The sequence below is a fragment of the Tachypleus tridentatus genome, chromosome 3 (assembly GCF_004210375.1).
Source record: "Tachypleus tridentatus isolate NWPU-2018 chromosome 3, ASM421037v1, whole genome shotgun sequence".
NCBI lineage: Eukaryota > Metazoa > Arthropoda > Merostomata > Xiphosura > Limulidae > Tachypleus > Tachypleus tridentatus.
Genome location: NC_134827.1, coordinates 34,542,520 through 34,566,083, shown reverse-complemented (window position 1 = coordinate 34,566,083; position 23,564 = coordinate 34,542,520). Strand labels below are relative to the sequence as shown.

At 36.1% G+C, this 23,564-nt stretch overlaps 1 protein-coding gene across 2 annotated transcripts in view; it reads left to right on the top strand.

Moving 5' to 3' along the window:
- LOC143246675 (peroxidase-like) overlaps positions 1-23,564 on the top strand; it is a 100,779-nt gene that overhangs the window by 13,111 nt on the left and 64,104 nt on the right. Inside the window, exons 1-3 of one of the 2 annotated variants that reach the window (XM_076493749.1) lie at positions 9,219-10,089; positions 21,344-21,544; positions 23,350-23,438. In XM_076493749.1, coding sequence (XP_076349864.1) covers positions 9,527-10,089; positions 21,344-21,544; positions 23,350-23,438 — 853 coding nt within the window. In that variant the 5' untranslated portion in view covers positions 9,219-9,526. Of the gene's footprint in view, positions 1-9,218; positions 10,090-21,343; positions 21,545-23,349; positions 23,439-23,564 lie in introns of those variants that run through there. The other variant, XM_076493750.1, reaches the window with a different exon arrangement.

Sequence of the window (23,564 nt, the reverse complement as noted above, 5' to 3'; positions counted from 1 at the left end):
TTAGGATGTTATATTGTACTATAACTTACTTGTTATTTAGGATGTTATATTGTACTATAACTTGTTATTTAGGATGTTATATTGTACTATAACTTGTTATTTAGGATGTTATATTGTACTATAACTTGTTATTTAGGATGTTATATTGTACTATAACTTGTTATTAAGGATGTTATATTGTACTATAACTTGTTATTAAGGATGTTATATTGTACTATAACTTGTTATTTAGGATGTTATATTGTACTATAACTTGGTATTTAGGATGTTATATTGTACTATAACTTGGTATTTAGGATGTTATATTGTACTATAACTTGTTACTAAGGATCTTATATTGTACTATAACTTGGTATTTAGGATGTTATATTGTACTATAACTTTTTATTTAGGATGTTCTGTTGTCCTAAAATTCAGTAATCAGGATATGCTACCATCCTGAAGTTTCAACTTCCAGAATCTTTATTATAGTGTTCAAAATGTGACATTTTCATCAACTATAGTGCCTTAGAATAGCGTTATTCTGTATTTTCAGTGTAGTAAACACTGTATAGAACCAGTTAGTATATTTGTCATCTGGTTCGTGACGTTGTCCTGTTTCTATACTAATCACCATATAGAAACGATGTCCTGGTTCTGTACCAGTCACTATGTGCAGTAGTTTCATTAGTTAAATTACCAAATTCTGTGACTGACGGTGACGAGGTGTCTGATAGTACAAGCGAACTGACGCTGCTACCTTTCGCCTATTATTTGAAAAACCCATTATAGAGTTTTGTATTTAAGGATAAACAAAAAAGGATAAACTGGTATATCTCCCAGTAATATGTAATAAATATAATACACACAAGTCGTTGTAGAAATAGACAGGAAATTGGCAATTTTGTTAACATTCCTACTTTAACGACCTCTACGTAATTTTCGGAAAATAAATTAATAGTACATACTTTTTTATTTACTTTAGTTTCTTTTTTATTTTAGAATTTTCGTTTAATGATATTTAAGTAATTAGTAGTGGTCCTTAATTTTGAACTTTCACACCTAAGTTAAGGACAGCTAGCGCAGATACTCTCAGAGATGCCAACCATTACGATTTTGGTGAATACATTATGACTATACGCTCATACAGACAAATATTACGACTTGTTGCAACTCCCAAATTATTATATATTACATAGGCCTATACAATAAAGTGATAAATTGTTCCCCCAGGGCTTGAAAGGGGTGAAAAGAAAATTTCTAGTGAGATACAAATAAATTTTGATAATAAATAAAAGACATAGTCCAAATGGCTACTTGCGATAATCATGTTTGTGCTTGAAATAATAAAAAATATTTGTATCTCCGATGTCTACCAATAGTTTGAGTGCAGTGCTTCTCCATACTGGGTACGTGGGAGAATCCATAGTTACGTCATCAGAGCTTTTCAGCCAATCAGCGCTCGCGTAGATGGGTATTTCTCGTTTTCTAAGCGGCATAGAAATACCAATGCGATCGTTCACAAGATGGAAAAAAGAGGCCTTGTTCACCAGATTATCTTGTTTCTGGCAAATCTAAAAGGACTAAAACTGTGAATCAAAAATTTAGGAAAGAGTATAGCGCAAAATATCCGGTCATTGCATCAAAAGTCAGTGACAGTCATTCGTTTTGTACAGTTTGTCGCATCAATTTTTCTGTGGTGCATGACGGGATAAACGATTGTTCCAGACATACAAAATCGGCATCTCACCAACAAAAGGCTGAGGCCAAGACAAAAACGATGCAGATAACGACATTTATGAGTGAGAATTCAGAATATGAAACCATAAATGCAGAAGTGATGTTCACGCAATTCGTCATTGCTCATAATTTACCCCTAGCTGTAGCCGATCATGCAGGACATCTATTCAGAAAAATGTTCCCAGACTCTGATATAACGAAAAAATATGGTTGTGTTAGAACCAAAACTACAGCCATTGTACAAATGTTGGGTTGTGAAGATGACAAAATGATTTCAAGCATACTTACTAACAGTGTTCACAGTTTAGCCACAGATGGATCCAGAGAAATGAATGATTTAAAACTGGTTGTACGATATCTGTACGGGCTCTGTCTACATCATTATGCTCAGTCATTTGAAATTGTTGGCATCTCTGTACTCGTCGTGTAACTTTACGCGAAATTCATAAGGAAGGGAGCGAGCCATCACCACCCACCGCTAGCCAACTCTAGGGTTTTTTTACAGAAAAATAGTGGGATTGATCATAAAAATTATAACGCCCACACGGCTGAAAGGACGGACATGTTTGGTAGGACGGGGATACGAATCCGCGAGCCACAGATGGCGAGTCGAGCACTCTAATCATCTGGCCATACCGGGCTGGAAATTGGTTTAAACTTCTCAGAAATTTCTTGCAAAGCTGCACAAAAGGCTATCTGCACTAATCGTCCTTAGTGTTCAGCTGATAAGTTAGGAGAAAGATTTTTTTGTTTTTTGAATTTCGCGTAAAGCTAGTCATCACCACCCACCGGCAACTCTTGGGCTACTCTTTTTACCAATGAATAGTGAGATTGACCGTAACATTATAATGCCCCATGGCTGAAAGGGCGAGCATGTTTGGTGTGGCAGAGATTCGAACCCGCAACCCTCGGATTACGAGTCGAGTGCCTTAACCACCTGGCCGTGCCGGGCTGAGAGAAAAGTAATTATTTTACATCATCCACCGCCACTTGTTGAGTTACTGTAATCTAACAGTGTGATTGGATGGTCCCTTTTACATTTCACCTAAGGCTCCAAAGTATAAAGTGCGATATTTAGGGAAAGGAACGCGAACCTTGGACCCACAACCATTCACTCTAACCTGACTGACTTAATATCGTCTATTTGTCTAATTTGAAACAGATGTTTTTTAGCCAACCAATAACTATTTGAGACTTTATCTACGGTCACCTATACTCTGCCCACTACATGTATCAGTAGCAGATTTTTAATGTCATAGGGCCTAATAGTTACTGTTTAACCTCTGGAGGGGATAAAGTTTACGAAACGTCAAACAATGAAGTATTTAGAAAACTATTTTTTGAGCTATTATAGAAGAAATGTTGTTCCAGGTCCAACTTATTCCACGGTTCTTATTGCATCATATGTTGTGTTTTGTTTTGTAATACATTAATGATTGGATCGCTCCCGTCTCTCCTGTGGCACACCGACATGTCATCGGACACAGAGCTCTAGAAACCGATATCGTATTACAGATAGTCCATTGTGTTGACGGCCTGGCATGGCCAGATGGGTTAAGGCGTTCGACTCGTAATCCGAGGGTCGCGGGTTCGAATCCCCGTCGCACCAAACATGCTCTCCCTTTCAACCGTGTGAACGTTATAATGTGACGTTCAATCCCACTATTCATTGATAAAAGAGTAGCCCAAGAGTTGGCGGTGGTTGGTGATGACTAGTTGCCTTCCCTCCAGTCTTACACTGCTAAATTAGGGACGTCTAGCGCAGATAGCCCTCGAGTAGCTTTGCGCGAAATTCAAAAAACAAACAAACCATCGTGTTGATTTGTGAATAAACTACAAACATACGAACAAAGATATAGATCACTATTAACAATAAATCCCACTCGCATAATACTCCAACAGATCGAGCTTAGTTCTATGGTACATTTGTAAAAATTGGGAACTTCAGTAAACTTTATTGTCCGGTTTTAATAATTCTTGTTTGTTAATTTATTTTAAAAAATTATTTTCATAAATTTCTACTAAAAAGTCTAAAGAGTTGACAGAGCAGATTCAAGATGTCGAAATTGAGTGAGACTTCAAAAGCACGCTGAGGGCGTGTGTTAATTATAGAGACTTAAACTTGTTTTTTTCTGTAACCTATTTTTAATAACATTTGTGGATGAATGAACTGAACCGGTTTTCTTTGTTATAAAAGAAAAATGTGGATATTTTTATTTTCAATCTTCCTTTTGCAGTAACAACCAAAAAAAAGGAAACAGAAGGAAAGAAACCACACTTGTTACAATTTTCATAATTTGATTTAACAAATTTTATGATCTTCGGATGTATATTAGCGATTCGGATGCACTTTGAACATTATTAGAACAGACACAAACATACTTCGAAGATAAAAATCAATAATATTACTAATTATTTTACTATAATTAGTTACTCGTGATTTCATATAATAATAATAATAATAATAGCTTATCTTTATTTCTTATTCCCACAGTTAGGCTTCGTGGCTTAAAACTAAGATTTATGATTCGATCCCCGCAGTGAGAATAGTTCTTTGTGCAGCTTTTCGTTCAAACAAAAACGATTCATTTTTATCTTTAGTCCCCCTATGGTTCAGCGGCGACTTCGGGTCTTAAGTCTAAAATTTATGGTACGACCCATACGGTAAACACATTGCGAATAGTTCATCGTGTGGTTTTGCACTCAAACAGAAACAAATCCATTCTTTGTTCATATTTTGTGTTATTTCTATAAATTTGAAGTTAACGTTTACATGTGAAATATTAACTAATTAAATAGTGAAACTTTTATTCGGACCGCAGTTTTTACCACAACTTTTCACCAGAAGTCTTTAATTAAGACGGGCTCAGCATGGCCAGGTGGTTAAAGCCACTCGACTCGTAATCTGAGGGTCGCGGGTTTAAATTCCCGTCACACAACTCATGCTCGCCCTTTCAGCCGATGGGGCGTTATACAGTTACGGTCAATCCCACTATTCGATGGTAAAAAAAAGTAGCCTAAGAGTTGGCGGTGGGTGGTGACGACTAACTGCTTTCCCTCTAGTTCAAAAACAAATAAACAAATAGTTAGTTAAAACTAGAAAATCTCTAAAACTTCACTCTGTGCGGTTTAAAAGTTGTCTGCCACGTGATAAAGTTAAAGAGGCACATTATACAAACAACGAAACGTGTCTAAGTTGCTGGGGGTTTTGGGGTGCTGCTTCTGCCACTCAGTGGTAAGGCTTAAGGGCTTATAACACTAAAATTTGGGGCTCTATCTTAACATTGGCCACAATACATTTTGCAGTACAGTTGCTGACAAACAGTTTAAGTTAACTAATTAAATACGTTTCAAGTATTCTGTTTGAATAAATAAGAAAATAAAATCCAGCTTAAACACCACGACAAAAATAAACGCCATATTCAACCCCGACATCACCGATCAACCAGAGATTTGTTTTTATCGGGTTTTGCCTTCTTCTGGTCTGTCAAAACCAGGATAAAGTGTTAGATTTGTTTTCTAAAACTTTGTCTTCTATCTTTCGAGACGAATGTTACTATTTTATTGCTAGTGATAAAATCTAAACCTGAAACTGTTACAAACGTTAAATAATCAAATTTGTTAAAAACCAGATAAATATTAAACCTGGTGATCGAATTTCCTTTATAAACTTTGACGTGATTACGACTTCTCAATGTTTTAAGCACAAAGCTACACAATGAGCTGACTATTTGTGCCATGCCTAACACGTGTATCAAAACCGAATTTTAGCGTTATAAATCCAGAGACTTCCCGCTGAGCCCCTAGCGGTAGGAAGTAGAATTAATAGTGAAAATAGACATTTTAATTATCATTTGTTTGTATTCAGAAAGAAATGAAACTTTGGTCATCGTTCTTTAATGTTGGTGTTTGTAATATGGGTAAAGTTGGTGTTTGTAATATAGGTAAAGTTGGTGTTTGTAATATGGATAAAGTTGGTGTTTGTAATATGGGTAAAGTTGGTGTTGGTAATATGGGTAAAGTTGGTGTTGGTAATATGCGTAAAGTTGGTGTTTGTAATATGGGTAAAGTTAATATTGAACCTTTGAAATCTGACTACGTCACGTGATAATATGTAAAACACTGCTCTGTTTGTTTCTTAGGTTTCAATACCCGTGATAGGAAGATAGCCTACTATATAGCTTTTGTACTTAATAGTAAAGAAACAAATCTATTGCTTTCAAGACGTAACTTCCTGTTGATTTCAATACAACCCCCCCCCAGAAAAACAACAACAACAAACAAACAAACCGTATATTATTTGCTTCTTGATCGACATTTGGATTTCCCAAAACTGAAAAACCGTTCCTCCATCAAACTCTTTTCCACGGACATCTTTCCTGTTTATCCCTCAATTAGAAAGGCCTATCTTTCGTAAGCGCTCTGGTTATAGGGTTTCATATCTTTGCGTTACAAACACCAATCTTTTAATATTTTCACAGAGAGCTGCTACGATTTCTCACCCATGAAATCTTTTTGCTCACATTTTAGATATATCCCCAAGTGGCACAGCAGTATATTTGGACTTACAAAGTTAGAATCCGAGTTTCGAAACCCGTGATGGGCAGAGCACAGATAACTCTTCGTGTTGCTTTGTGATTAGTTTCAAACAAATAAACAGTTTTAGAAATATAAAAAAGTAGATATGTGGAGGGAGGGATAACACCATATTCTTCCACTTCGAACTTTTAAGAAGTATAAAACGAAATATCCTAAAGGATATTACACCTATTTTGGAATTTCAACACATTATTTCCTGCTCGACTTTCGGAGATTTGAGAAGAAACGTGACAAGTCGATTTAAATTTGTTGCAGCTTGAATAGTCTTTCTGCAGACTAGACTTCGTGATATTACTCATGTTGGCACTCTAAGTAGCAACAACCAAACCACGCTAAAAGTTTGGACAAGTATGACTGCTGTTAATCAGACTCTTATAACCCGAGTGGTGGTGATTCGAACACTGGGTGTGTTTAAAAGTTAATTACACGTAAGGCAAGCTACGTTTCATTTGAAAGTCATTCTAGACAAGAAATTTGTTTTAAATTATTGCGCCAAGCTGCACGAGATCTGTCGGCGCTAGCTGTCCCTAACTTAGCACTAATGGGCTACTTTTATACCAACGAATAGTGGGATTGACAGTTACATTATAATGCCCCACGAGCATGTTTGTTGTGACAGGGATTCGATTCAAGAAAAGGAATGTTAAATTTCAACACTCTCGGACCAAGGCTGTTTTTATTATTAAAGTTAACACAGATAGTTATGGTTTTAAACTCAAGAAACACAAACGATTGTTTTGATTTTTGTGATGGTAAGCTGAAAGTATTATGTTAAAAATAGCAAAATAAAGGCATTGCTTTCATGTTTCGCAAAACGAAACAAAACATGAAACGTGTAATCCAAATAACAAACAGTTAGGCATATGGGATGGGACTTTATTTAAAAGAAAAAAATATTGGGGTAGAGTCAAGGGTCAGAGGGGGAGTTCAGTTCTAAATCTCCTCTCTAGTGCGAAACATATTAGTGAGGCTGTAATAATGCTATCTCTTTATGTTTTAACGTACATTTATTAAAGAGGGTGGGAGAACACGTCGGCATACATAAACAATAGAGAGTGAATCTGTGGGCTCGTGGCAGAGGTGACGGTCAAATCCTAAAATTCCATCAAACATGAGTAGTCCGAGAGTTGGCAGTGGGCGTTAATCTTTCAGTTCAAAAATAAAAAGACGATCATGCGCAGATAGAGCTCTGTGTAGCTTTGCGCAAAAGTCCTGAAATGGTCCGGCATGGCTTAATGGTTACGGCACTCGACTCGTGATCCGTGGGTCGCGGGTACAAATCCCCGCACACCAAACATGCTCGCCCTTTCAGCCGTGGTGGCGTTATAATGTACGGCCAATCGCACTATTCGTTGGTAAAAGAGTAGCCCAAGAGTTGGCAGTGGGTGGTGATGACTAGTCGCCTTTTCTCTAGCCTTACACTGCTAAATTAGGGACAGCTAGCGCAGGTAGCCCTCGTATAGCTTTGCGCGAAATTCAAACAAACAAACAAACAAAAAATCCTGAAATAAATTACAACAAAAACAAACAATAGGGGTGAAAAGTTATTCTGTGTTGTATGATGTGTATTTATCAATTAACTGTTGTTGACATTCAATGTAAAATCGACAAGTATTAGGCTTAGCAGCAACTAACAACATGCTAACTTAAATGGCCCTGTTTAAAGACAAAAATAAACGCTTTTGCTACAGCTGTTAAATATTTGTATAAAGTCATGGGCTAATAAAACCCTTTATCTGTTGTGTAACTTCATTACTGAGAAGTCAGTGACACAAATAAGGTAAGGTAAGGATAAACAAATAGATTGTTCAGTTCTTATTTCGAGAACTGAAGTTATCAGCTCCACACAATTACGTCTATGATATTGTGGTAGCTGTTCTATAATGATTATAGAATGCTCATGGTTTCATCACAGGTGATGATTAGATAAAATAATACCAGTTTTGTTCTTTATCGAGAGTAGAATAAATTAGAAACAGAACAAACAGTGCCTACTAAGGCGGCATTGATTTTATAAGGATACGTAGAATTCAGGACGCGAGAGAATACAAAAAAACTGGAGTAGATACTGGCAAGTTTAATAAAGTAGTTCCGGTTATTGGTGATGAACCTTACGCACGTGCAATGAACACTAAACGTGTATATCGAACACAGTTAGAGCTATTTTTGTTTGGGCTTCTTTTAAAAGTAAATTATTCAATACTTTAATTTCATGTTTAACCAGATGTCAAACAGTACCGAAGTGGTCATTTCTTATAAGTGAAGTAGTAACATACACGAAGAACTAGCCTTGACGTAAATATTATAATTGGAAATGAACTTCTCTGAGTTAAGTAGTTCAGAAGCGACGTGAAATGTGATTCTTCAACTTCAAGTTAACCTGAAACATCTGTAACTTAAAACCAAAAATTCTCGAGCAGTTGAGAAAACTGGAACGATGAAGGTTCAAGAACTTGTTTGTTTATTTAAGTAATAACAAAAAAAAAGCAAAGCAAACTTAAAAAACCTTACATTACTGTTAAAAAACAACCAATATTTATCTAGTTATTGGTTTGAAATAAATGTGAATGTGTGTGTGACATAATACATTTTTCAGTTTGGTGATTAATCTAGACTTGATGGCGAATGTGTAAGCACTATTTAACGTCACGTGATAATACACCAAAAGATTTATTTGCTCTATGAATAAAGAAACTTGTGGAAAATATTAAAAACTTTTACTGTTGTTTGTAAATTAGGAAATTAAAAATATAGGACAAGGCTTATCAAACTTCATTGTTATCAACCGTGACTAGGTAAAAACGTGTTTCGACACAACACTCTGCTGTGATTGGTCGGCTTTGAAGTAATATAAATAAACTAGATCTTTAAATCCTGATTTTACCCGTGTGCAGTATAGATCTGATGTTCTTTGTTATTCTAAATTTCCTTTAAAGAGCCTTCAGGCATAACATCCAGTTGGCAATACAGAGGTAAGTCAGAAAGTGGCAATCAGATAATTACGATCTGTTGATGTTGCTGGTGGAATAAGCGATGCATTTATTATGGGAGAGTAACCAGGTTTGGATAATGATGTTAAGATCCCAGCACTTGCAGCTCGAGGCACTCTGATGCTGTGGAACAGAAATACAGTTGGCTAGGTGCGTGTCGAACATACAGAGGCATTGAAATAAGGGAGTATTTCAGGAGAGGGTAAAAAGCTAAGAAAATGATATTTCGTAAAGGTCGGGCAGTGAATTCGTATAAACGTATGAAACATATAACTTTGGTACTTTGTGTTTGTGCAGTGAGCTTAGCGGGAAACGCCACTGTTGTCTGCGAAAGTAGACAAACTTCGACCGTTAGAAATGTATCTGGTTTTACGGACAATCCGTCAGATATTAAAGACTCTGTTGATGTTGAAAACAGAGATAAATCATCCATTTCACAGAACCCTGTTATTCCGGAACATGCTGCCCCTTTAAGCTTTGCAAAAGAAACTCCTGATGACGAGGATGCAGGGGTTCTCTCCACGGAACCTCCTGTTACCAGGAGAGTAAACATATCTTACTTTGAGGAAGATCCAAGGTTTCCTGAGAGTATAAAAATCCCAGCTACTCAGGAAGAGACTGGCATTATTCAGGATAACGGTATTTTCTCTGTTAAGAAGGATCCCACTTTACCATCCACTAACTTCGAACGTGGAGGTAACAACAGCACAGATGACCAATCTTCAATGAAAGAGTTGTCTGTTGCCGAGAGTAGATTCTATCCAAGACCACCCCACGGTCGGTGAGTACACAATTTGGATTTTGTATAAAACCAAGTACGTAACAAGTATTTTCTTAAATACGCTGATAACTCCGAACAATGCAGTAGATGGCAGCACTAGTAAGTGTGCGGCAAAATATTTCTATATGATTTGATTACGAAAAAAATGTGAAAAAATTTTCAAGGTTTGAGATAATGTTTTCATTACAATATGTCGAATAAAAAATAGTACTTTTTGGTAAAATTTCATTAGAGAGCCCTACGGACAAACTTTGTAACACAGGCATGTTACATCTCGTGTTACTAGGCAGCGTACTCATTTTGTATTTCACCTTTTATCGTGATGTTTGTTTATAACTTGAATTTCGCGCAAAGCTACACGTGGGCTATCTGCGCTAGCCATCCCTAATTTAGCAGTGTCAGACTAGAGGGAAGGCAGCTAGTCGTCACCATCCACCGCCAACTCTTGGGCTACTCTTTTACCAACGAATAGTGGAATTGACCGTTAAGTTATAACGCCCCCACGGCTGAAAGGGCAAGCATGTTTGGTGCGACGGGGATTCCAACCCCCGACCCTTAGATTACGAATCGAGCGCCTTTCTCGTGATGTTCCAATATGCTTTTTATACTCCACTTTGCTATGTAATATAAGCACGTTACGTTTCATACAGTTCTAAACGAACGTGGTCCAGTGGTCAACGTCGTAGGTGCGTTATAGAAGTGACGGTCAAATCCTTCTTTCTTGGCCAGACAAGAGAACCTAAAAGTTGGCGGTGGTTGTTGCTAAATATTTACCTTTTCTCTTGTATATCAGTTTAAAATTTAGAATGGTTTGTGCAAATAGCCCTTAATTGGCTTTGCGCAAATATCCGATAGCAAAAAAACTAAAAAAACAAAAAAACGACTAGAATTCGTGAGCTTACAGCATCTTACGTTACTAGGTTACGTAATCTTACTACGTCTCACGTTACTAGATGACGTAAATATGCTACGTCTCATGTTACTATGTCCCGTAATCGTGTCATACCTCACTGGGTTACGCAAGCTTACTACATCTCACGTTACAAGATCATGTAAACACGTACATGTTACATTTCTAGGCATGTTACATTTTAGGTTACTTGATGACATAGGTATGTTACATCTCATGTTACAAGGCTATGTAAGTAGGTTGTATCTTATGTTACTGGGCCTCCCATAATGTGTGTATTTAGTGTTTAGTTAATGTGTACTGTTTTAGTCTCACCTTACACTGACTGTGTGTCTGTTACATCTGAAATTTAAAGGTAACATATGTTTCTTACGTCTCACGTTACTAAGCGACATATCTATATTACATTTTATTATCTTCATATCAACTGGGTGTCTATTAATAGAGAAGATTATGCACACCTCTTTCATTGGTTTGTTAAGACCATGGGTTATTTTGTATTGGGCGTCTGTTAGTAGGATAACTTATGGATCCCTTTTTATTCGATTGGTTGTTTGTTAACAGGACAAACAAGAAATGCCTTTCCTTTGGATCTGGTGTCTGTAAAAACGTTAGATTAATAGGATAGGTTAATAATACCTTTCAATTGTATTTATTATCAGTTAACAGAATGAGCTAAATATCTTTATATTGGATTAGCTGTATGTTACCAGAATATACTAGGAATATATTGTTTGGGATTCATTGTTTTGTTAATAGGATACAATAAGAATATATTTCTATTGTTTTGGTTCTCTGTTAACAATACAGATTAACAACGATTTTCATTTGTGTTGAGCATTTGTTAACAGGACCTTTCTATTGTATTAGGTGTCTGTTAACAGGATAGGCTAAGAATATTTTTCTTCTGGATTTAGTGTCTCTTAACATGATGTCAAACTTTAAATTCCACAGATAATAAACTAGGAAATCTAACGTGAGAAAATCAAATAATTCATTTATGGATGTAGTCCTTGATACAAATAACTCACGAATGGGTGTATTCTTTGATACGAGTAACTCACGAATGGGTTTAGTCCTTGATACAAGTAACTCATGAATGGGTTTAGTCCTTGATACAAATAACTTACAAGTGACTTTAAAAAAATTGAAATAATTTCCTGAGTCACGGAAATATATTTATAATTTGTTGTTCGTGTTGCGTCACAATAGGCTATCTGCGTTCTGCCCACAATAGGTATTAAAACACAAATTGTCTGGCACCAAAAGCCCCCAGACTTAACGCTGAACTACTGTTATATACTTGTATTAAACAAAGCAGGTAATACAAATTTTAGAGATAAATCCGTCATAAAAAAAATATCTGCTCCAGACTCCAGTTCTCCTTTAAAAAATACGTTACAAAGGTTTGGTTTGAATTTCGCGCAAAGCTACACGAGTGCTATCTGCGCTAGCCGTCCCTAATTTTGCAGTGTAAGACCAGAGGGAAGGCAACTAGTCATCACCGACAACTCTTGAACTATTCTTTTACCAACAAATAGTGGGATTGACCATAACTTTATAAAGCCCATACGGCTGAAATTGCGAGCATGTTTGGTGTGACGGCAATTGAAACCCGCGACCTTCGGATTAGGAGTCCAGAATTTAATTCCAGGTTTAAGTAATATAATGTTTTCCAGAAATCGGATGCTAATTTAAAAAATACATTACATTCCAGAAACTACATAATCCTGAAAATAAATCGTCCCAAAAGCAATCCATAATTTAAGCACTACAGTACATTCGAAACATCAAACTATCATTTACACAATGATAACCACTAATCTAAACAACGTGTCCCAGAAGTCAAACTGTCATTTAAACAATGTGTGGCAGAAGTCAACCACTGATCTAAACAATGTGTCCCAGAAGTCAAACTGTCATTTAAACAATGTGTGGCAGAAGTCAACCACTAATCTAAACAATGTGTCCCAGAAGTCAAACTGTCATTTAAACAATGTGTGGCAGAAGTCAACCACTAATCTAAACAATGTGTCCCAGAAGTCAAACTGTCATTTAAACAATGTGTGGCAGAAGTCAACCACTAATCTAAACAATGTGTCCCAGAAGTCAAACTGTCATTTAAACAATGTGTGGCAGAAGTCAACCACTAATCTAAACAATGTGTCCCAGAAGTCAAGCTGTCATTTAAACAATGTGTGGCAGAAGTCAACCACTAATCTAAACAATGTGTCCCAGAAGTCAAACTGTCATTTAAACAATGTGTGGCAGAAGTCAACCACTAATCTAAACAATGTGTCCCAGAAGTCAAACTGTCATTTAAACAATGTGTGGCAGAAGTCAACCACTGATCTAAACAATGCGTCCCAGAAGTCAAACTGCCATTTAAACAATGTGTGGCAGAAGTCAACCACTGATCTAAACAATGTGTCCCAGAAGTCAAACTGTCATTTAAACAATGTGTGGCAGAAGTCAACCACTGATCTAAACAATGTGTCCCAGAAGTCAAACTGCCATTTAAACAATGTGTGGCAGAAGTCAACCACTGATCTAAACAATGTGTCCCAGAAGTCAAACTGTCATTTAAACAATGTGTGGCAGAAGTCAACCACTAATCTAAACAATGTGTCCCAGAAGTCAAACTGTCATTTAAACAATGTGTGGCAGAAGTCAACCACTAATCTAAACAATGTGTCCCAGAAGTCAAACTGCCATTTAAACAATGTGTGGCAGAAGTCAACCACTGATCTAAACAATGTGTCCCAGAAGTCAAACTGCCATTTAAACAATGTGTGGCAGAAGTCAACCACTAATCTAAACAATGTGTCCCAGAAGTCAAACTGTCATTTAAACAATGTGTGGCAGAAGTCAACCACTAATCTAAACAATGTGTCCCAGAAGTCAAACTGTCATTTAAACAATGTGTGGCAGAAGTCAACCACTAATCTAAACAATGTGTGGCAGAAGTCAAACTCCCATATAAACAATGTGTGGCAGAACTTAACCACTGGTCTAAACAATGTTTCCCAGAAGTCAAACTCTCATTTAAACAACGTGTGGCAGAAGCCAAGAGTATGTTCAACAAAAACTGAACAATATGTACTTCAATTTTCATTATTTTGATAGATTTCTTTTCCTGAAACCAGTAATGAAGAATACTTGAAACTGCTATTGTTTAAACATTTCGCACATGAATCATTAGATTTTTAGGCTGTGGATATTCATTAACGGAAATGTAAATGTTGACGACTGCCAACTGACCTAGATGTTTAACAAATTCCTAATAAATATAAATCTAATTTAGGTAATTGATTTCATCTGATATCCGCATAGTGACGAGTTTTCGCTCCATTTCTCAAGCGTGTGTACAATCGAAACCATTCTTGGAATCCACGTAGCGCACGAGCCCTCGAGCTATGCCTTGCTCGTATCTTCACTTTAAGGATTGTTAACCGTTGGATATTTTGGAGATGAGAAGACGGCGGACCAAAGAACGACTGGTACAGAGGGAATGATGGGAAATGCAAATATGACACATTCAAGTCTAGTAGGAGGTCATCGGCCGTAATTGCTAAATTTATATTTCTAAAGCCTGGACTTATTTCGACATTCTCACTGATCACGTTCACATACTTGTCAGACAAGTTAATTTATTTTCTTCTGCAATATGTTTCACTTCATACTTTTGTTTCTGGTTTAAGAATCAACATTGGAAACGTTTATTCCATTCCAAATGAACACGTTTAAAAAACGAAAAACACAGCTAACCCTTAAATATTAAAGATGAGGAAATTATGATAAAAAATGTTATTGAATAAGGTGAGAGTGAATTCTTTTCAAACTTAGTATATGTTCACTGAAAGCTCAGGAGACTAATTATTATAATCGAAACTTTACCAAGAAACAGAATTCCAAAACTAAAGACTGTCATGGCAAGTTTCAGAAACATAAAGATGTTGGCAGAAAATATAAGACCACACAAGAGTGATTTTCTAAGAGCAACACTTTAGTACAATTCACAGTTCGTTCAAAGTTACGTGAAAGACCTGATTTCCGTGACACTTTTAACGTTTGCCAAGTTATTTTATATTAGAATATTAACACTTAACTCACTTTTAAGGGTTGAATAATATTCCTCTGAAGCCCGTCAAGTTAGGGATAATTACAATTCTTTAGGCCTAAGAAAGACAGCAAAACACCACATTAAATTTAAAACTAGGGTTCCTAGTCAAAATAGATAACGAAATATAGAACACGTGGACTTAAGTGGTGTTTTGCGTTAATTTCCAAGCAAATATTGAGGACTGGATAAGTCAGGTGGATTAGGACTGAGTTTAAATGAACTGCAACTGAACTAAACAACGAGAAGTAAACAAACAGTATTTTGTATTTAGTGTATTCATTAAAGATAAATAATTTCACTGTCGAACTAGTCCATCGCTTAGATTAAATTGAGTACTCTATTCTCTAGGAAAATGCGAAGCAGTCAACACTCGGAGGTCATATATAAAAGTCTCATGATTTTTTATTTCACTACTGAGTTAGTTTGTTTGTTTCTCGAATTTCGCGCAAAGCTACTCGAGTGCTATCTCCGCTAGCCGTCCCTAATTTAGCAGTGTAAGACTAGAGGGAAGGCAGCTAGTCATCACCACCAACCGCCAACTCTTGGGCTAATTTTTTTCCAACGAATAGTGGGATTGACCGTAACATTATAACGCCCCCACGGCTAAAAGGGCGAGCATGTTTGGCGCGACGAGATTACGAGTCGCACGCCTTAACACGTTTGGCCATGCCGGGCCCTACTGAGTTACACGTACAACTATTGATGCGCATTGTTTAACTAAAGGTAACAAAAGGTTTTTTTAAACCTAACATGGCGACTTCGAACGTACAGAGTCTCCAGGAAAACTACTACTACTATGTGCAGGTATAACTTGCAAATATATTATTTAACTAAACTCTTTTTATGTGTTTTTGTCTTATAGCAAAATCGTATCTTCTCTGTACATCGAGGGGAATCGAACTCCTTATTTTAGCATTGTAAGGCTTACCAGTGATTGGCTTACCGGCCAAACCAACTATAAGCACCAGTATATTTCTTTAAGCCTAACATGGCGACATCAAACACGCAGAGCTCTCCAGTTATACTGCTACTAGTATGCGCAACTTATAAGCATTGCTTAACTCGAGAGAACAAACAGATGGCTTTAAATCCTAACGTTGCACCTTCAAATGGGATGTCTTTGTATTATTTGTTTGTTTGGTTTTCTTGTAGCAAAATCACATCGGGCTATCTGCTATGTCCATCAAGCGGAATCGAACTCCTGATTTTAACATTGTAGATCGGAAGACTTACCCCAGCAGGGGAGGGCTAAGTCTGTATATGAAACAAGAAATAAATTATTACACGTTCTGACCAAATACCATTAATGTATGTTATATATATTTCTTTGTTTGTTATTAAACACAAAGCGATAACATTGGTTATCTGTGCTGTGCCAATCGCGGGTATCGAAACTTGATTTTTAGCGATTTGAGTCCACAGGAGTGTATATATATATATGAATATCTATACATTAAAATATAGTGCCAAAATGCAAAGATAAGACATAACAGAAACTAACATCAACTATCATTATGGTTGGTAAGTAACTTCGTACTAGCATTCAAAGGACATTGGAGATATTTAACTTCTAAATAACTATACATTTTAGATAAGATTATAATTAGAATATTTTTAGTCGCTATATAGTGGCTCATAGAATAACTCTAGGTGCTTTACAAGTACAAACATTTTGCCCACAACCCCACCTATTGATCGATTGAAAATCTAATTACAGCCGTGGGTATTGAGAATTCCCTCTTGTTAAAACGAAACACATACAATTTTGGAACAAAATACCCTGTGAAAAGCTTGTTTTGTGTGTGGTAACTAACAGCAAAAATTGTTTTTATATCGCTTCTTAGTTCAACAACCTTTCACATTTATTCAGACACGGTGAATATAATGTTCAAATCGATATAAACCTATTTACATAGAGCAAGACTATTCAGTGCGCATGATCAATAGACCGAAAAATTACAGTTAACTTTATCCTTTGAAGAAGTTTGAACGAAAGTACAATCGTGAAGTTAAGCCTACAATTTATGCATTTTTTTCCCCCTTCATGCCATTAAGCACGTTTGATATGCGTCACTAATTTTTTTTTTTTTTTTGCATAAGTGCACGAATAATTTAAATGTTAAGAGGTTTAGAAAGTGTGGTGGCGTTTTGTACCATGAAAAGCACGTGGTCTTTTGCTTGGATTGTGGTGGTGTTTTGTACCATGAAAAGCACGTGGTTTTTTGCTTGGATTGTGGTGGCGTTTTGTGCCATGATAAGCACGTGGTTTTTGCTTGGATTGTTAAGGCTGCTTATAGTGATATTGGGTAACAGCAATCATTTAGAAAACAAACATTATTTCTTTGAATAAATAGTTTTTCGTTCGTGATATACAATTGTTGAGTATATGTGACATTTGACAAAGCAGAATTTGTGTTTAAAAGGCCTGACACTGACTCTCAACAGTCCACTGACTTCACTGTGTATTTTTCGAACTTCGAGGTGTTTCAAGAAACGGATATGATGCTTTCTATATTAGCGTATATAATAAGAATGTTCTTCCAATTTTCAGTTAAAATTAGACAGAAAGCATATAATTCTTCTCCAGATTTTTGGAGCAATGTTTGGCAAAGTGTTTTATTAGTTTCCAAACAATCATCCGTTTCCAAATAGTTTGTCATAAAGAGTACGTGAGATGATTTTTGACAAAAAGAATGCAAAGAAAGCAACAACGTGAACGTTCTCCAAGTTAGTGCGACTTCTAATTTAGAGCTCTGAATAAAAATGAAAAAGAATTAGGATATACTTGTCAATTTCCAGGTTCATTTGAACAATTTAATTATCAAACATTAGCTATCCTAATAAGAATTGCTCCAATATGGGGCAAAACTTTCAATGATTTAACAATAAGAAAGCCATATTCGTCTGAACCTTCAATTATTTAACAATGGGACACCCAAGTTAGGCTAAACCTTTAATTGTATAACAATGGGACACCCAAGTTAGGCTAAACTTCCAGTTGTATAACAATGGGACACTCAAGTTAGGCTAAACCTTTAGTTGTATAACAATGGGACACCCAAGTTAGGCTAAACCTTTAGTTGTATAACAATGGGACACCCAAGTTAGGCTAAACCTCTAGTTTTATAACAATGGGACACCCAAGTTAGGCTAAACTTCCAGTTGTATAACAATGGGACACCCAAGTTAGGCTAAACTTCCAGTTGTATAACAATGGGACACCCAAGTTAGGCTAAACTTCCAGTTGTATAACAATGGGACACCCAAGTTAGGCTAAACCTCTAGTTGTATAACAATGGGACACCCAAGTTAGGCTAAACTTCTAGTTGTATAACAATGGGACACTCAAATTAGGATGAACCTACAGTTACGTAACGTTATGGCATCGAGGTTAGGCTTAACCTTCACTTACATCATAAAATGATACCCAAAGTAGGATTAATCTTCACTTATATAACAATGGGACACTGAAATTATGATGAATCTTCAATCATTTGTAGTTGTAATACTAGTTTATACATCTGTGTAGTATCGAGGTTATGGTTGGACATTCCATTCATTTTGGCCAAATCAACATCTATGTTAATTTGGAACGTTTCACTTGTTGATGTTTCTCATCACATTTTCAGTTTCCTGTTGTCAGCTCTTATTGGAGCAGAAATCTCTTGAAAATAAAAGAAAGTTCGGATTATTTCTCTCGGTGATGAAATTTCCTTTTTTGAATTTTAATAAAACGAATTATATTTCTTCCAGATTTTGTTATTTCTTTAAAATCTGCATACAAAGGTCCATAATGACTATCCCCTCAGAGCAGTTCCTATTTTCAAAAGACGGACAACAGGGAAGGTGGTCAGTCAACAACACCCACTCCAATTGTTGACTGACCGATTAACGCTCTTTGATTATCACTCTCAATTACACATTTCTACACTTCTTCAACTGTTTACAGATTCATGACTGTCTGTTACTAAATTTCAAGTCTCTGTTTTACACATTTCTACATCTCTTCAGCTGTTTATAGATTCATGACTGTCTGTTACTAAATTTCAAGTCTCTGTATTACACATTTCTACATCTCTTAAGCTGTTTATAGATTCATGACTGTCTGCTACTAAATTTCAAGTCTCTGTATTACACATTTCTACATCTCCTCAACTGTTTATAGATTCATGACTCTGTTACTAAATTTCTAGTTTTCGTTTTACACATTTCTACATCTCTTAAGCTGTTTATAGATTCATGACTGTCTGCTACTAAATTTCAAGTCTCTGTATTACACATTTCTACATCTCCTCAACTGTTTATAGATTCATGACTCTGTTACTAAATTTCTAGTTTTCGTTTTACACATTTCTACATCTCTTCAGCTGTTTATAGATTCATGACTCTGTTACTAAATTTCTAGTTTCCGTTTTACATATTTCTACATCTCTTCAGCTGTTTATAGATTCATGACTGTCTGCTACTAAATTTCAAGTCTCTGTATTACACATTTCTACATCTCTTCAGCTGTTTATAGATTCATGACTGTCTGCTACTAAATTTCAAGTCTCTGTATTACACATTTCTACATCTCTTCAGCTGTTTATAGCTTCATGACTGTCTGTTACTAATTCTTGATGACGAAAAACCCACATGAAATCAAAATGTATCTCAAAACGCTTGGTATGAGTGTTAACACTTTTACTGATAAGGAGAGAACAACGTTTAGACCTTCCTAGGTCATCTTCAGGTTAATAAAGAGAGAGTTTCAATGTGCCTGTTGACGACACGTCTTAGGAACGAGAGTATAAACGGGTACGGGCCTGTAAGTTGGATGTTAGGTTATTAATTAGTATAAGTGTAAAGGTGTTCCTTTATATCTGTTTAATTTTGGTTTTAGTTGCTGTATAAGTAAGGCTTCTTTGATTTTGCGTTTGTTTATATTTGTTTCCCTACTTAGTATCTATGGTTATGTTGTGTTTATTAGATCTGCAGTGTTCCAAAAGGAGTGAAGATGGTCTTTGTATGTTTCAGCTTGTTTCTCTCATACAGAAGTCATGACAGTTCATGTACTGTATTTTATAAATTATGTTAATGTTGTGATTCTCAGTGTAGTTTTACGTAGTATGGACTTTAGTGTTGTATCTGGTTACTGTTATATATTATGTTTCTATTATATGTTTTATATGCTATGTTACTATTGTGTTTTATATTAGTATTATTATTATGTTACTGTTATATTTTTATTACTCTTATGTTTTATGTTAGTATTATATTTTAGTGTGATGTACTGTTATATATTATGTTATATATGTATAATATATTTTTTGTACTGTTATGTTTCATGTTAATGTTATATAGTTTGTTTTGAATTTCGCACAAAAAGCTACTCGAGGGCTATCTGCGCTAGCCGTCCCTAATTTAGCAGTGTAAGACTAGTCATCACCACCCACCGCCAACGAATTGTCAACGAATAGTAGGATTAACCGTCACTGAAAAGGCTGAAAGGGCGAGCATGTTTGGTGCGACGGGGATTCGAACCCGCGAATTGCGAGTCAAGTACCCTAACCATCTAGCCATGCATGGTCTTATATATTATTTAATGTTTTATTTTATGTTACTGTTGTATATTATGTTACTGTTATATTTTATGTTTCTCTTATATTTTATATTACTGTTATAAATTATGCTATTATGTTACTATTATATTTTAATTACTGTTACATATTATGTTACCATTATATATTATGTACTGTTGTATTCTATATTACTGTTGTATTTTATGTTACTGTTATATTTTATGTCACTGTTATACATTATATTAATGTAAATTTTTTACTACTGTTATATACTATGCTACTATTGTCCTCAGTTCGTGTTTCACTTGTTATTTGGCCCAGCATGGCTAGGTGGGTTAAGGTGTTCAACTCGTAATCCGAGGGTCGCGGGTTCGAATCCTCGTTACACCAAACATGCTCGCCCTTTCAACCGTGGGAACGTTATAACTGGACGGTAAATCCCACTATTCGTTGGTAAAAGAGTAGTCCAAGATTTGGCGGTGGGGGGTGATTACTAGCTGCCTTCTCTCTAGTCTTACACTGCAAAATTAGGGACGGCTAGCGCAGATAGCCCTCCGGTAGTATTGCGCGAATTTCAAAAACAAACAAAAAATCACTTGTTATTTAGCATACTTTAAATATTTGTTTTTCTTCATCAGTTTCGTTTTTTTTTTGTTCCAGGTTTCAAACAGTCACCCTTCTTACGTTGAATACACAAAGTGCAGTTCCTGTACTCAACAGTGTTCCCGTTGTACCTGTTAACATCCCAAATTTTGGCGGATCTCCGGATTGTGGCTTAATCCTTCGTAGAACGTACACCGACGGCCTTAGGAAGTCTATAGCGCCCCCATTTGGAGGATTTTTTAATCTTCTGAAACCTGGGTACTTTTTATTAGCTTTATATACTGGTTAAAGTTGATTGAAATAATGAAATGAAGATGGAAACACTAATTGTTTCATACCCGTTTTACAGATAAATATTTTGTATTTATTTATCTGTTATAATAGATTTATTGAATCCTTTAGTTTACTAAGTAACATGTTGTCCCAATATTATATTAACAAAGTTTGTGTGTGTTTCAGTAACTTGTTATCGTAACTCTCAATATAAGAATAAGTGAACACCCAAGACATGTAACATATTGTGAAGAGAGCGCTGCAGTTCGAAGCTGCTTTAGCTCTCATCAAACCAGCTGGGTTTAACAGTAGACGTCCATCAGAACTTTATGTTAACAATGAATAGTATATAATATGGAGTGTTGGTCCATCTGTGTTATAAATCAACAGTAGAGTCTTCCATTTTTCTACGCCTATGATAACCAAGAAAGATACCCTGGAGCATATAAGTAATTCTGAAAGTGAAAGAAATATGTATTCCATTAACAACAGACTAGCAAGTAGAATGTATGAGTTAGATTGTTTGTTTCTGAATTTCGCGCAAAGCTACACGAGGCTTTCTGCACTAACCGTCCCTAATTTAGCAGTTTAAGACTAGAGGGAAGGCAGATAGTCATCACCACCCACCACCAACTCTTGGGCTACTTTTTTTATCAAAGAATAGTGGGACTGACTGTCACATTATAACACTCCCACGCTTAAAAGGGCGAGCATGTTTGGTACGACGGGAGCTCGAACACGCGACCCTCAGATTACGAATCGAGTGCCTTAAGCACCTGGCCAAACCCAGGCCGAGTTATCTTGTATAATATAATTAAATAGTTACTAGAATACAACATTTTAAAAATTATTACTTTGTTTCCGTCTATAAAAAAGCCAGAGAGAAATGTAATAAAAAGGAGGTAGAAATCCCATATGAAATATGAAATTGTTAAGCCTAATTGAAAAAAAACAACAACAACCTGTACATTTTAAAAGTTGTACTTCATACAAATAACTGATTGGACAGAAGAACGTTAAACTAAAAACTGTAACGTAGCGACCTCTAATTCAAAAGAAGAAAATTATATTAAATTTATATTCGTATAATTGTATTTAATTCGATTAATAGTTATAAATCGTTTATAGTGTGATGGTCTTGAAGTGACTGCTGGTTAGTCTTGGTTAACTAGTGTGATGGTCTTGAAGTGACTGCTGGTTAGTCTTGGTTAACTAGTGTGATGGTCTTGAAGTGACTGCTGGTTAGTCTTGATTAACTAGTGTGATGGTCTTGAAGTGGCTGCTGGTTAGTTTTGGTTAACTAGTGTGATGGTCTTGAAGTGACTGCTGGTTAGTCTTGGTTAACTAGTGTGATGGTCTTGAAATGACTGCTGGTTAGTCTTGGTTAACTAGTGTGATGGTCTTGAAGTGACTGCTGGTTAGTCTTGGTTAACTAGTGTGATGGTCTTGAAATGACTGCTGGTTAGTCTTGGTTAACTAGTGTGATGGTCTTGAAGTGACTGCTGGTTAGTCTTGGTTAACTAGTGTGATGGTCTTGAAGTGACTGCTGGTTAGTCTTGGTTAACTAGTGTGATGGTCTTGAAGTGAGTGCTGGTTAGTCTTGGTTAGGTAGTGTGATGGTCTTAAAGTGACTGCTGGTTAGTCTTGGTTAACTAGTGTGATGGTTTTGAAGTGACTGCTGGTTAGTCTTGGTTAACTAGTGTGATGGTCTTGAACTGACTGCTGGTTAGTCTGGGTTAACTAGTGTGATGGTCTTGAAGTGACCGCTTTGTTCTGGATTTTCTTTACAGACCTATACACTTCGATGGACCTGTGGACGAAATCTGTATAAGATACACGGACGTTAACCTCGCTTTAGCGGAGGCGAAACGGCGGAAAGGTTAGTAAGTTACTTCAGTTATAGTAATAAAGAAGTGAGAGTTAGTGGGTGTTGTATTAAACATCATGATAATAACTTGAAATATAGGTAAGAGTCATAAGACATAAAGGTTGTATCTTTGATGAA